This window comes from Equus quagga, chromosome 7, assembly GCF_021613505.1.
Source record: "Equus quagga isolate Etosha38 chromosome 7, UCLA_HA_Equagga_1.0, whole genome shotgun sequence".
Taxonomy (NCBI): Eukaryota; Metazoa; Chordata; class Mammalia; order Perissodactyla; family Equidae; genus Equus; species Equus quagga.
The window spans coordinates 63834605-63848666 of record NC_060273.1 but is presented as its reverse complement, the minus strand read 5'-3'; the positions used below and the strand labels follow the sequence as shown (position 1 = coordinate 63848666).

General features: G+C 38.0%; 1 protein-coding gene across 1 annotated transcript in view; it reads right to left on the bottom strand.

The window, feature by feature from the left end:
• The window catches only part of SOX30 (SRY-box transcription factor 30), a 36706-nt gene that overhangs the window by 13296 nt on the left and 9348 nt on the right, over positions 1 to 14062 (bottom strand). The window contains exon 4 of the mRNA XM_046665382.1: positions 11241 to 11733. Within this exon, the coding sequence (XP_046521338.1) occupies positions 11241 to 11733 (493 nt within the window). The remainder of the gene's footprint in view (positions 1 to 11240; positions 11734 to 14062) is intronic.

Here is a 14062-nt window from a genome sequence, read left to right as displayed (position 1 = left end):
TACAACTTGGATAACTTTTATTTCTCTTTCATATCTAATTATCTAGGATTAAATCTCCAATAAAATGTTGAATACAAGTGGCAAAAATGGACATCCTTGTCTTGGTTCCTGATCTTAAGTGGATCTACCCAATGTTCAGTCTTTCACCATTACATATGGCATTTGTTGCAGTTTTTTTGTAGATACCCTTTGTCAAGTTGAGGAAGTTTCCTTGTATTCCTACTTTATGGAGTACTTCATGTTCAACATGAAGAAGTGATGAATTTTGTCAAATGCTTTTTTCTGTGTCTATTAAGATGATCATGTGGTTCTGTCTCTTATTCTATTGATATGATGTATTATATTAGTTGATTTTCAGACGTTAAAACTCACATTCTTGGGATAAACCCAACTTGGCTACGGCATATAATTCTTTCAGTTTGCTGCTGGATTCAGTTTGCTAGTATTTTGTTGATGATTTTTGCATTTGTATCCATAAGAGATATTGGCCTATAGTTCTTCCTTCTTGTGTTGTCTTTGTCTGGTTTTGGTATCAGGGCAATATTGGCCTCATAGAATGAGGTCCTCCTCTTCTATTTTCTGGAAGAGTTTGACTCGAAAGTGTGTCTCCTGTATATAGCATATGGTAAGATCTCAATTTTTATCCAGTTTGACAATATCTGACTTTTGATTGTTTAATCCATTCAAATTTAATGTTATTATTTATATAGTTGAATTTATGTCTGCCATTTTATTTTTTGTTTTCCATGTATCTCATATTTTCCTTTTGGTCTTCTATTCCTCTTCAATGCTTTCTTTTGCATCAAGCAAATATTTTATAGTGTAACTTTTTAGTTCCTTTAACAATTTTTCACCTTCTTTTGGTTGTTATTTTCTTAGTGGTTGCTCTAGGGCTAACCATGTACTCTTATCAGAATCAATTTCAGATTTATACTAACATAATTCCAGTAAGATACAGAAAAGTTGCTTCTATATAGCTCTATTCCCTCTTCCCCTTTATTGTACTATTACTGTTACGCAAATTACAGCTATATATGTTACAAAACCAACAATATATTGTTATGATTGTTACTTTATATAATTTTATGTCAAATAAGCTGAGAAGAGAAAGGAGAGCAGGTATATATTTATGAAGTTTGTTATACTCAACTTCTTATTTACCGTCTCTGGTTTTCTTCATTTGTTCCTGTGGATTCAAGTTACCACCTGGTATCATTCCCTTACTCCAAAACAACTTTGATTCCACCTACCTCTTGTGCTTTTATTGTCAAATATACTAGATTTCTATATGTTATAGGTCCCAAAAAGTAATTTACATATGGTTTTATACAACTGCTTTTGAAATCAGTCAAAAGAAAGAAATGTGCATTTATACTGTCTTTTATAATTACATATTTGCTTTTACTAGAGCTCTCCAGGTTTTTGTTTGTTTGGATTCCAATTTCTATCAGGAGTCACTTACTTTCAGACTAAAGAATTTCCTTTAATATTTCTTATAATGCAAGTGTCCTAGCAATCTCAGTTTTGGATTATCTGATAACGTCTTTATTTTGCCTTCATTTTTGAAAGATAGCTTTGCTAAATATAAGATTCTTTTTTGACAGGTTTTTTTCAGTACTTTATGCATTCTGGCATCCACTGTCCCTGATGAGAAGTCAGCTGTTAATTTTATTTGGATTTCCTTGTATATGATGAGTCTTTTTTTTTTTTTTTTTGAGGCTTTCAAGATTTTTCTCTTTGGCTTTAGCTTTTGGTATTTTACTATGACATTTCTGGCTGTGGATCTTTGTGTTTACCCTCCTTGGAATTCAATGAGCTTCTTAGATGTGTAATGTTTTTCACCAAATTTGGGAAGTTTTCAACTATTATTTCTTCAAGTATTTTTTTCTGCCCCTTTTTCTGTCTTCACTCCTTCTGGTACTCATATTATGTGTATATTGGTGCACTTAATAGTGTCTCCGTTCTGAGGCTCTGTTCATTTTTCTTCATTTTTTTTCTCTCTGTTCTTCAGATTGTATAATCACTATCAGTCTATTTCCAAGTTTTCTGATTTGTTCTTGTGCCAGTTCAGTTCTACTGTTGAGCCTCTCTATGAATTTTTTCATCTTGCTTATTGTTCTTTTCAACTCTAGAATTTCCATTTGGTTCTTTTTATAATTTTTATGTCTTTACTGATATTCTGTCTTTCAGGAGACCTCATCATCAAAATGTTCTTTACTTCTTTAAGAATGGTTTCCTTTAGTTGTTTGAATATATTTATAATGGCTTTGAAGTCTTTGTCAAATCCAATATCTGGGTTGGATCAGATCCAATCCCTTCCACTTCTCCAGGGCTAGCTTTTGTTGTTGTTTGTTTATTTGTTTAGTGACTCAACTAGACTATTTTATTGAAGTCTATTTCCTTTGCAGTGAAAAACTTTGAGTGTCACTACTTAGATGGCACAGACTTGGACATGAATACAGTCACCCTGAGATGACATTCATTTTGGCAAGACTCTCTTTGACTACTTCTTTCTCTGGTTTTTCTGTTAAACTGTCTGCCTCACAATTGCTATACATCCAGCTGTTAGACTCCACCAATTGCTGGCTGATTGCTCTATTATTTTCAACTATGTCCTGGGGCAGAGGTTGCTCCACAGTGTGATCCAATTAAATTCAGGCAGGGTTAATTTTTGGGGAGTCTTTGAGGTTTGTTGTGACTTCAGGAGGGCTGTTCTTAGCTGTCTCTTTCCCTAGTTCTCTCTGGTATACTAGCTGACCTGTGGTTAGCTTGTTACTCTTAATTAAGAGAAGCCTCCTCTTATTTTCTTACCACCAAAATATTGTTCTTAAGAGAGTCCTTAGGCTTGAACTTCCCACATTGTTTTAAATAAAGTCAAATTCCTCTGAAGAGAGCTTCTGAGCTCTCTGTTCTTATGGACTGACTCTCTCCCTTGGCAAAATCTCTGGTCTTCTTAGCTTGCCAATCCCAGCATGGAAAATCTCCCCTACAAAACCTGGGGCAAGGATGCTCAGGGTTACAATATTCTCTGCCTGTCATCTTTGGGGTTGAGCTGCTGTCCTATGAGTAGGGGGTGGGTGAAGAAAAGGAGCCCCCAACCTCTTAGTCACACTCACCACCAATTTAGGCTCTTCAATTAAGACCTGGAGAGGATGAGAAATGCTGCCTCTCCCTGTAAGATACTGTATCTCTTGATTAGGAGCTGAGGGGAGAGAGAACTGTCTTCTTGGCCATACCTGCCCAGAGTGGGGCTTCCATCAAGCTGAACTGGGGGTGGGGGTGGGAATGGGCAAACAGTTTGATCACTTTAAGTCTTAATTTTAAGAATTTTTAGATTGAACTATAGCCACATTTAATCTAGGGCTAGCTGAAGCAAGATCTTCGGAGAACTCAATGCCCCATTAAGGTTTTCCAATCTATTTGGTGGGAACAGGCACTATTCACAGCTCTGTATGAGTGCTGGGCACTGTTATCTCTAATCTTTCAAGTGGTTCTTTCAGCAGCCTTGAGTAGTTTTCCTCACAATCATACAGTGATCAGTGTTCAGTCAAATACTCAGGAGGGAATCTTTACAGAAATCTGGAGTTCTTGCTCTGTGCAGCTTTCTTCTCTCCAATACACTCTCCTGAGAATTCTAGCTCACTTGGCTTCACTGGACTCTCAGCTCTGTCTCCTCAACTCAGGGAGTCTGCCAGGATCTTTCTGTTTCTCCTCCTTATGTCACTGTTTCCAGGCCAGTAAGCTGGGTAAATTGCAAGGCTTACCTTATTTGTTTCCTATCTCTCAGGAATCTCTTTCCTTGATTACCTGATAAACAGTATCTTGAAAATCATATCTTCACATATTTTGTCTGGCTTTTTTACTGTTTCAGATGACGGTAGATTCAGTCCCTATTATTGCACATTTGGCTGGCACAGAGATTCTCTTTAATCATTTGAAATATTGATATTTAGTCTCTTCTTGACTTTCAGTTATTTCAAGTTCTTGGGGGTGTTAATCTTCCTATTTGTAAGGTCTAGTGACTCCTGTTCTTTTTTTTCTGCTTTATCTCCCCAAATCCCCCCGGTACATAGATGTATATCTTAGTTTCAGGTCCTTCTAGTTGTGGCATGTGAGATGCCGCCTCAACGTGGCCTGACAAGCGTTGCCATGTCCGCACCCAGGATCCGAACCTGCGAAACCCTGGGCTGCCGCAGTGGAGCACACAAACTTAACCAGCCCCTAGTGACTCCTGTTCTTAATGAATCCTTTCCTCATATTCTACAATTTTTTAAAGCTCATCTTTAGTGACAATTTTCCTCCTTTGGAAATCCTAAGTGTCCTAGATGGTGGAAGTGTTCCTCTGGAATAGGTACCCAAGGTAAGTCAGCCCAGAACTAATTTGTATGTTAATTTCTCAGTTTATCAAAGTGAATAGGATGATTTTAGATTCTGAACCAGTCTATAGTGCAACTTGGGGTTTTGATTTCTAATAGAAGACTTTTTTTTCCATATACAGCCCTAGGTAAAAACAAATTCCTCTTTGTGCTTTCTCTGGGTCAGTGATAAAAATTTTCTATTCCTTTACCAAGGTTGAGAAGCTCTTCCAGGGTTTTGGCTTTATGGAGAGATTTTAGTTTCAGCTTTTCACCTTGAGCAGGGTCAAGACCTCATTTCCTCTCCTAATGTAGGCATTAGAACCCAAGGTTATAAAGGCTGAGACTATTTCTGAGTCTGAAAACCACCTCCAGGACCACAGTACTAGTTTTCAGCTTGTTGGTCATTTTGGCACAGGGGGATTTAGTTTCCCTTCCAGCGAGTTTAGTGAGGTATTAAATTGTTCATACTTAAATTCAACATTTCTAGACAGTTACAGAGAAGGTATTCCATGTTAGCTAAGTCTATAATGTTTTGGGACTATAAATTCCCTACTCCATAAGGGTTAGGCAGAAGATTGTATATGTATGTGGATGTGCATTATTATAGGAGGTGGGTCCACAACTTCAATCACATTCTTAAATAGGTCTATAACCCAAACAAAGATTAAGAATATTTGTTTTTAAAACAAGAAAAAACCCAAATAAGCAACCTTAAAGTACACCTAACTGAACTAGAGAAAAAAGAATAAATAAAGCCCAAAGCCAGCAGAAGGAGAGAAACAATAAAAATCAGAGCAGAAATAAATACTATTGAAACGAAAAAGGCAGTAGAAAGGATCAATGAAACAAAGAGCTGATTTTTGAGAAGATAAATAAAATTGACAAACCTCTAGCCAGACTTACAAAGAAAAAAAAGGGAGAAAGCTCAGATAAACAAAATCAGAAATGAGCGAGGAGAAATAACAACAGACTCTGCAGAAATACAAGGGATTATAAGAGAATACTACAAAAAACTATATGCCAACAGAATGGATAATCTAGAGGAAATGGATAAATTCTTGGACTCCTACAATCTCCCAAAGCTCACTCAAGAAGAAGCAGACAATTTGAACAGACCAATCACAAGGAAAGAGATTGAAACAGCAATCAAAAACATCCCAAAGAATAAAACCCCAGGACCAGATGGCTTTCCTGGGGAATTCTATCAAACTTTCAGAGAGGATTTAATACCTATCCTTTTCAAGCTATTCCAAAAAATTAGGGAAGATGGAACACTTCCTAACACATTCTATGAGGCCAACATCACGCTGATACCAAAACCAGACAAGGACACCACGAAAAAAGAGAACTACAGGCCAATATCACTGATGAACACAGATGCAAAAATTCTAAACAAAATTTTGGCAACCAGAAGTCAGCAATTCATCAAAAGGATCATACATCATGATCAGGTGGGATTCATACCAGGGACACAGGGATGGTTCAACATCTGCAAATCAATCAACGTGATACACCACATCAACAAACTGAGGAATAAAAACCACATGATCATCTCAATATACACAGAGAAGGCATTTGACAAGATCCAACAGCCATTTATGATAAAAACTCTGAACAAAATGGGCATAGAAACTACCTCAACATAATAAAGGCCATATATGACAAACCCATAGCCAACATCATACTCAATGGGCAAAAACTGAACGCCATCCCCCTGAAAACAGGAACGAGACAAGGATGCCCTCTATCACCACTCTTATTTAACATAGTACTGGAGGTCCTGGCCAGGGCAATCAGGCAAGAAAAAGGAATAAAAGGAATCCAAATAGGGAGGAAAGAAGTGAAACTCTCGCTGTTTGCAGATGACATGATCTTATATATAGAAAACCCCAAAGAATCCATTGGAAAACTCTTAGAAGTAATCAACAACTACAGCAAAGTTGCAGGGTATAAAATCAATTTGCATAAATCAGTAGCATTTCTATACTCCAATAATGAACTAACAGAAAAAGAACTCAAGAACACAATACCATTCACAATCGCAACAAAAAGAATAAAATATCTTGGGGTAAATTTAACTAAGGAAGTGAAGAACCTATATAATGAAAATTACAAGGCCTTTCTGAGAGAACTGGATGACGACATAAGGAGATGGAAAGACATTCCATGTACATGGATTGGAAGAATAAACATAGTTAAAATGTCCGTTCTACCTAAAGCAATCTACAGATTCAACGCCATCCCAATCAGAATCCCAATGACATTCTTTACAGAATTAGAAGAAAGAATCCTAAAATTCATATGGGGCAACAAAAGACCCCGAATTTCTAAAGCAATCCTGAGAAAAAAGAACAAAACGGGAGGCATCACAATCCCTGACTTCAAAACATACTACAAAGCTACAGTAATCAAAACAGCATGGTACTGGTACAAAAACAGGTGCACAGATCAATGGAACAGAATTGAAACCCCAGAAATAAAACCGCACATCTATGGACAGCTTATCTTTGACAAAGGAGCTGAGGGCATACAATGGAGAGAAGAAAGTCTTTTCAACAAATGGTGCTGGGAAAACTGGAAAGCCACATGTAAAAGAATGAAAATTGACCATTCTTTTTCACCATTCACAAAAATAAACTCAAAATGGATCAAAGATCTAAAGGTGAGACCTGAAACCATAAGGCTTCTGGAAGAAAACGTAGGCAGTACACTCTTTGACATCAGTATTAAAAGGATCTTTTCGGACACCATGCCTTCTCAGAGAAGGGAAACAATAGAAAGAATAAACAAATGGGACTTCATCAGACTAAAGAGCTTCTTCAAGGCAAATGAAAACAGGATTTGAAACAAAAAAACAACCCACTAACTGGGAAAAAATATTTGCAAGTCATATATCTGACAAAGGCTTAATATCCATAATATATAAAGAACTCTCACAACTCAACAACAAAACATCAAACAACCCAATCAAAAAATGGGCTGGAGACATGAACAGAACATTTCTCCAAAGAAGATATACTGATGGCCAATAGGCACATGAAAAGATGCTCATCATCGCTGATCATCAGGGAAATGCAAATCAAAACTACACTAAGATACCACCTTACACCGATTAGAATGACAAAAATATCTAAAACTAATAGTAACAAATGTTGGAGAGGTTGTGGAGAAAAAGGAACCTTCATACACTGCTGGTGGGAATGCAAACTGGTGCAGCCACTATGGAAAACAGTATGGAGATTCCTCAAAAAACTAAAAATAGAACTACCATATGATCCAGCCATCCCACTACTGGGTATTTATCCAAAGAGCTTGAAGTCAACAATCCCAAAAGTCCTATGCACCCCAATGTTGATTGCAGCATTATTTACAATAGCCAAGACATGGAAGCAACCTAAGTGCCCATCAACAGATGATTGGATAAAGAAGATGTGGTACATATATACAATGGAATACTACTCAGCTGTAAAACAGAACAAAATCATTCCATTTGCAATAACATGGATGGACCTTGAGGGAATTATGTTAAGTGAAATAAGCCAGGGAGAGAAGGATAATCTGTGTATGACTCCACTCATATGAGGAATTTAAAATTATGGACTAAGAACAGTTTAGTGGATACCAGGGGAAAGGTGGGGTGGGGTGTGGGCACAAAGGGTGAAGTGGTGCACCTACAACACGACTGACAAACATTAATGTACAACTGAAATTTCACAAGATTGTAACCTATCATTAACTCAATAAAATATATATATATATATATATAATTCATAATAAACTTATTTGGTTTCTGGAAAAAAAAGAATATTTGTTTTTAACCTTTGATGTGTTGTCTAAAAGGTTACAGTTAAGATGCTGTATATTCCCACAAAGCCAGGAATTCTTTGCACTTACCTTCTCTACTATGTGTATCTGATTACATTTTCTACATATTTTAAGCTAATAAATCCCCATTTGTCTTTCATATGCTTTCGATATCCTTAATTGCAATAGACTTTTAAACACATTTGTTTACCTAATGGCCAACATGACATAGATCCTAGATATCTCCTTTGCATGCAAAAGTATAAATACTATAAGAAGGAGGAGGAAGAAGAGAAAGGGTGGGGGGAGAAAAGAAGAACTAATCTAAGAAATTAATATAGTACAGAAAGAGAGTGTTTCATTAAGTACAGTATGAGGATGGTTAAGTTTTGAAGACAATAAGAAGATGTTAGCCTTCAGAGCTAGGGATCAGCAGTTTTGAGTGTCCATCTGTTTCATAAAAATGGCTCCTTGATTAAACTGCCTGATCCCCTACCAGGCAAAATGCACTGTTTGGCAAACATGTATATTTGATATATATTTATATATTTGAGATATATATATATATAATGTCATTACAATTACGGTATTGAAATGGTTGAATAATTCCACACATAGATTAGATTAGGGAAGAAATATTCTTTATAGAAGATTTTGTTATCAGTTGGGAAAACAGACAAAAGAAAAATTGAGACGGTATCAATTAATTTTGTTACTTAGCCAGGCTGGATTTTACTGAAATATACTATCTAAACAAGCATAGATAAGATTATCCATTTCTCTGGGGAAATTATCATCACACACATGCAAGTAGAAGCTAGAAAAACAACAAGACAATATTATAATTTATAAGGCTGGTCTTCTGTTCTGGAAAACTATATGCAGCTTAATGTTTATAGCTGACGTACTGCTTTGACATTCTTTTTTTCTTTTCTGCTTTTTCTCCCCAAATCACCCCAGTACGTAGTTGTATATTTTAGTTGTGGGTCCTTATAGTTGTGGCTTGTGGGACGCTGCCTCAACATGGCCTGATGAGCAGTGCCATGTCCACTCCCAGGATCCGAACTGATGAAACCCTGGGCTGCTGAAGCAGAGCACGTGAACTTAACCACTCAGCCACAGGGCCGGCCCCTGACCTTCTTAAATGAAGTAAAATACAGTATAATATTCCTAATTCACTTCATTTGCTTCCTCCAGTAGCATTATTATTAACTAGCAATAATGGTATTAAAGATAAAGGTATAGTTTCTGTCTTCTAAGGGCTTACTTTCCAGAGCTTCCTTTTAAAATATTCTTTAAGTTATCTGACGATTTGTACATTAACAGCCAAATCCTGTAAGCCTTATCATGAGTAAAGAAGATAAACTTTCTATGGTTTTATCTATTTATTATCTAAGGAAACATTATCTTCCCCAAAGTTCACTAGACTGCAGGAGTTTTCCATTCAAAAGCATGTGTTTTCCATACGTTTCTCTGCTGGCAACTAACAGCTCTGCCTCCTCTGCCCATCAAGAGGAGCCGTTATATTGAGAAGCCTCACTGACACAGTGAAAATAACAAATATGGAATTCAGAACCAGACAGGCAAACCTAAGTCTGACTACTGGCTCTGCCATTTACTAGTGTGACCTTAACAAAGCAATTTAACTTGTGATCAATTTCTTTATCTGAAAAAGTGGGGGAGTATTATACTCAAGTCACAGGATTGCTGTGAGAATTACATGTAAAAATGCCTAGCTCTCAAAATGCTAAAAAGAAAAAGCAGTAACAACCAGGATGAGATTGCGAGGCACGGCCTCTTCTAGATGCCTCTTTTTCTCCGTCCCTGTGAGTAAATACTGTCCAGGTCTTTCCTGTTCTGTGAAATGAGTTATGTAACACAGATAAAATTTCTGCAGTTCTAGTTTGTAGACCTCAAGCTTCTAACTAAGGTTGATCTTCTCAAACCTATTAATTTATTAAATTTCAGCTATGTCCTTAGCACTCTTCTTATATCTGGAAAAGACTGTAAAATTCTCTAGAATTCCCGAAAAATCTCACATCTTGGCAGATAGCAATGAGAATATATTATCAACCCCTGGCCTTAGGAGTCTCGAGGTTTGATTCCTTGAACTAAAAGACTTCTGAAAGCTGCTAAGATAAAAAGAGCCTATAGGGAAAAGTAAAACCTCAGAGAGCAAAATCTTCCTTTCTCCTGATCTGATCCCCTGGTTCCACTTTCTTTCAGTCCTGGGTTAAGGATTTGAAAGCAAGCAGTCCCACTGTGAATTGAAGCAACGTAATATACACCTTAAAAGTTCTTTCTTTGAGGCTTTGGTATACCCAGTGGGGAGTAGTTTTACTTTCTAAATAAGTAACAATAGAAGATGGATGTTAGACATGTAACTCCAATCTCAACAGAAAGTATCTTTGTCTACACACTTAATAGCAATTGAAAAGTAGAGGTTAATACCACTCTATTAGAACGTTTGCAAGGGAGTTAAATTCCACCACTCTAAAATGAAAAGTGACAAATTAGTTTTCTCTAGATACTTCCCTATGAAAATCAATTCCTTGACTGATAATTTATATGGGAAATTTTTTGGTTAAAAAGGGCACTGAGAGGGAGTGTAACTTTGGACAAATCACAACCTCTCAGACCAAGTGCTCTCCTCTATACCCTTGCTGTTCAAAGTGTGGTCCACATAGCAGAAGGATTGGCATCACATGGGAGCTTGTTGGAAATGCAGAATATCAAGCTTACTATACTCTTGTATAGGATACCACTATACCCAGACCTCCTGACTCAGAATCTACCTTTTAACAAGATCACATGTGATTCACGCATACATATAAAAGTCTGGCAAGCACAGCTCTATACAAAAAGGGGGTTTGACTAAATGATCCTAAGGTCCTTATAACTGATTCTTCTCATGAAAACCAGACCTGACACTGTTGGAGCCCATATTCTTATGTGGAAATAGTTGGCTGGAGCTGAATAGCAGCTCCCCCTTTAGACGTAAAAAAGAGATGCCTTCAGAGCTAAAAATTCACTAGCTATATGTATTTTTAGGCTAAAGGAAAAAAAATATTCATTTACCTTGATGGGAAGTAGTGAGGTCCAGGTAGGAAGTAAGGGTGATGAAAAGAGAATCGCGGTGGTGTCCCAAACAATGTGGCCGGATGGCCAAGGGGAGGGGGCTGGTAGACATGTGAATGTGGAATAGGAGGAGCCTGGGGGATTGGAGCACTTCTGGGACAAGTGGAAACGCTGGGATACTCCTTGGGAGGCTGGATGGTTGAGGTTGCAAATCTGGCATGGGCAGTACTTGCACTAGTTGGAATCTTGTTAGTGCTCTCCAGAGAGACAGGAGTGGCTCTCTTCACAGAGAGACTGGCTCCGGAATGCAGCCGATGAGTGTCCGTTTGAGAGGGCCCAGAAAAGTGCTGGGGTGGGAGTGCTGGACAGAGGGGCAGACTTGGAGCCTGGACAGCCACCGGGGCCGTACTGGAGACGCTGGGCTGGAAAAGTGGGATGGGGTTTGGGCGCTGGACTGCAGGGGTGGGCAGCTGGATGGCAGGTGGGGCTTCACCTTTAGAAATAAAAATAGCATAGGTCAGGCATTAAGTAAGTCACTCCATGTTTTTCTTTTTTCAGTAGAATTTAATAAACAGTACAACCAGAAGTTTTCACTAACCATCTTACCTAATAGCATCACCACATCAAAACACTCTTTTTCTTTTATAGCATTTTGAACAAACTGAAGTCATCTGGTTTACTTATTTTACATTTTTGTCTCTCTTTCCCATTCAGATTCTCAGTGCCATGACAAGAGAGACCCTTTCTGTTTTATTCACAACTGTATCCCCAGGGCTCACAATTCTGCCTGGCACAGAATAGGCCCTCAACAAATATTTTTTTGATGAATAAATAAATGAATAAAATTATTGAGTGATTGAGTGAAAGACGAATCCCACAAATGCTGGTACGTACACACAAACATTTCAGAAAGAAATAATATGAAACTACTGACTGGTTACTTTTAAGGAACAGTCATTTGGGAGAGCAGACAGGGCAATAGGGCAATAAGAAAAGCTAGACTTTCATTTTAGACCTATTGGTACTGTCTGAATTTTCTTTTCTCTAAATATACTAATTTTATTTTAAATATTAATAGAAGTTTCAGCTTAGTGGTATGGGTCTTTTATTTATTTTGTAGACTTCTCTATGTTAAACTAAATTATGAATGACATTTAATTTTTTAATTGAGAAAAACTAAAGAAACAATCACTAAAATTATTTCACTTTATTGTATCCATTGTGAATACAGAAGGAAATTCCCAAGTGACGATAAGACTTGCCACAGGTCAACAATTTGTGACAGATATGAAAGGAATATTATTGCAGCAGGTCATGACAGATAAGGCAGAATTTTTAAAGGTAGGTGAAATGATCATGTATTTGATCTTTCTGTTCCTGAAGAATAGAGGACTGCCGATTGAGTTGCTGAGTTATCCAAATGACACAGCCTAAATTTAACTAAACTCTCCCAGAGAAATACAGAGAGAAGCCAGAGCAATAGATTCCTGGTCTGGTTTATTCCAGTGTAGTTGGATCTCTGTTAACACAGAAGACGTAGTCCAAGAACAGACTGTACGGTTAGAAACGTCTCTGTCAGAGGCTGAAAGGAGTGTGGATCTTCTCTCAGCCTTGTCCAGGGAAGACCTTTCCCTCCTTCCCTCTCTCCAGATAAGGCAGATAATAGCCCCTCTTAAACCCGGAGGTAGGGCATCTGTTTCAAGATGGCCTCTGAGCCAGGGTGTAAAGGAAGCTGCCCTCATTCTCCCTAGGCGGGGTTACATGGACTAGCCCTCCCATCTGTGAGCCAAGGCCTTCGTCAGGCCCTTCCCGAGTAATCAAGCACAAAGTCATCTCCCTCCTCTACGCTCCCTCAGAACCTGTAAATCTGTCACTTATCATGAAATAGTGTAAATATTTGTTATTTGCATGTCTGCCACCCCTACCACAATCATGAAACTGGGTGCTTGAAAGCAGGAACAGTCTTTTGTTGTTGTTGTTGTTGTTTAAATTGGCACCTGAGCTAACAACTGTTGCCAATCTTCTCTTTTTTGTTTTTTCTGCTTTTCTCCCTAAATCCCCCCAGTACCTAGTTGTATATTTTAGTTGTGGATTCCTCTAGTTGTGGCATGTGGGACGCCGCCTCAACATGGCCTGACGAGTGGTGCCATGTCTGTGCCCGGGATCCAAACCGGCAAGACCCTGGGCCGCCAAAGCGGAGCACGCGAACTTAACCACTCGGCCACGGGGCCGACCCCAGGAACAGTTTTACTCATGTTTGCATCCACAGTATCTGACACAAAACCTGGTTAATAATACTTAAGAAAAGTATGACTAGATGAAAGAAAAACAAACTAGCCAATAAGCCTCTAGCTGACAGCTCTTCTCCCACTGATCTGGTAAAGGAGAACCTTCTCCTCCAAACAACTACGAAGCCAGGCTGACTCATAAAATCTCTCAAAGTTGTTTTAATTGAATAATCACTGTACTCAAGACCTCTGCTCCTAAAATCTACCCTGACGCAGATTTCTTCTCCCTACATCCAGTACAAGAAGCTCTTAGTCTTCAGCAAAGAAGTATGGTTATTCTAGGCAAAGGAAACATAAATTACAGGAGCTATACAGACCATTGATATTATTTCAGTTACTGAAGAAGGAAGAGACATCTTTCAGCTGATGCCAAATGCTCTTCTCTACCAAAGATATCTCCATAAAAGAAGTGGTACCGATGAGGCATAGGGTAATAATCATGCACTCATTTAATTCAAGAATATTCACTAAGCAGCTAACATGTGTCAGGCACTGTTTGGGTCTGAGGTAAAAAATAATTAGATGCATAGAGCG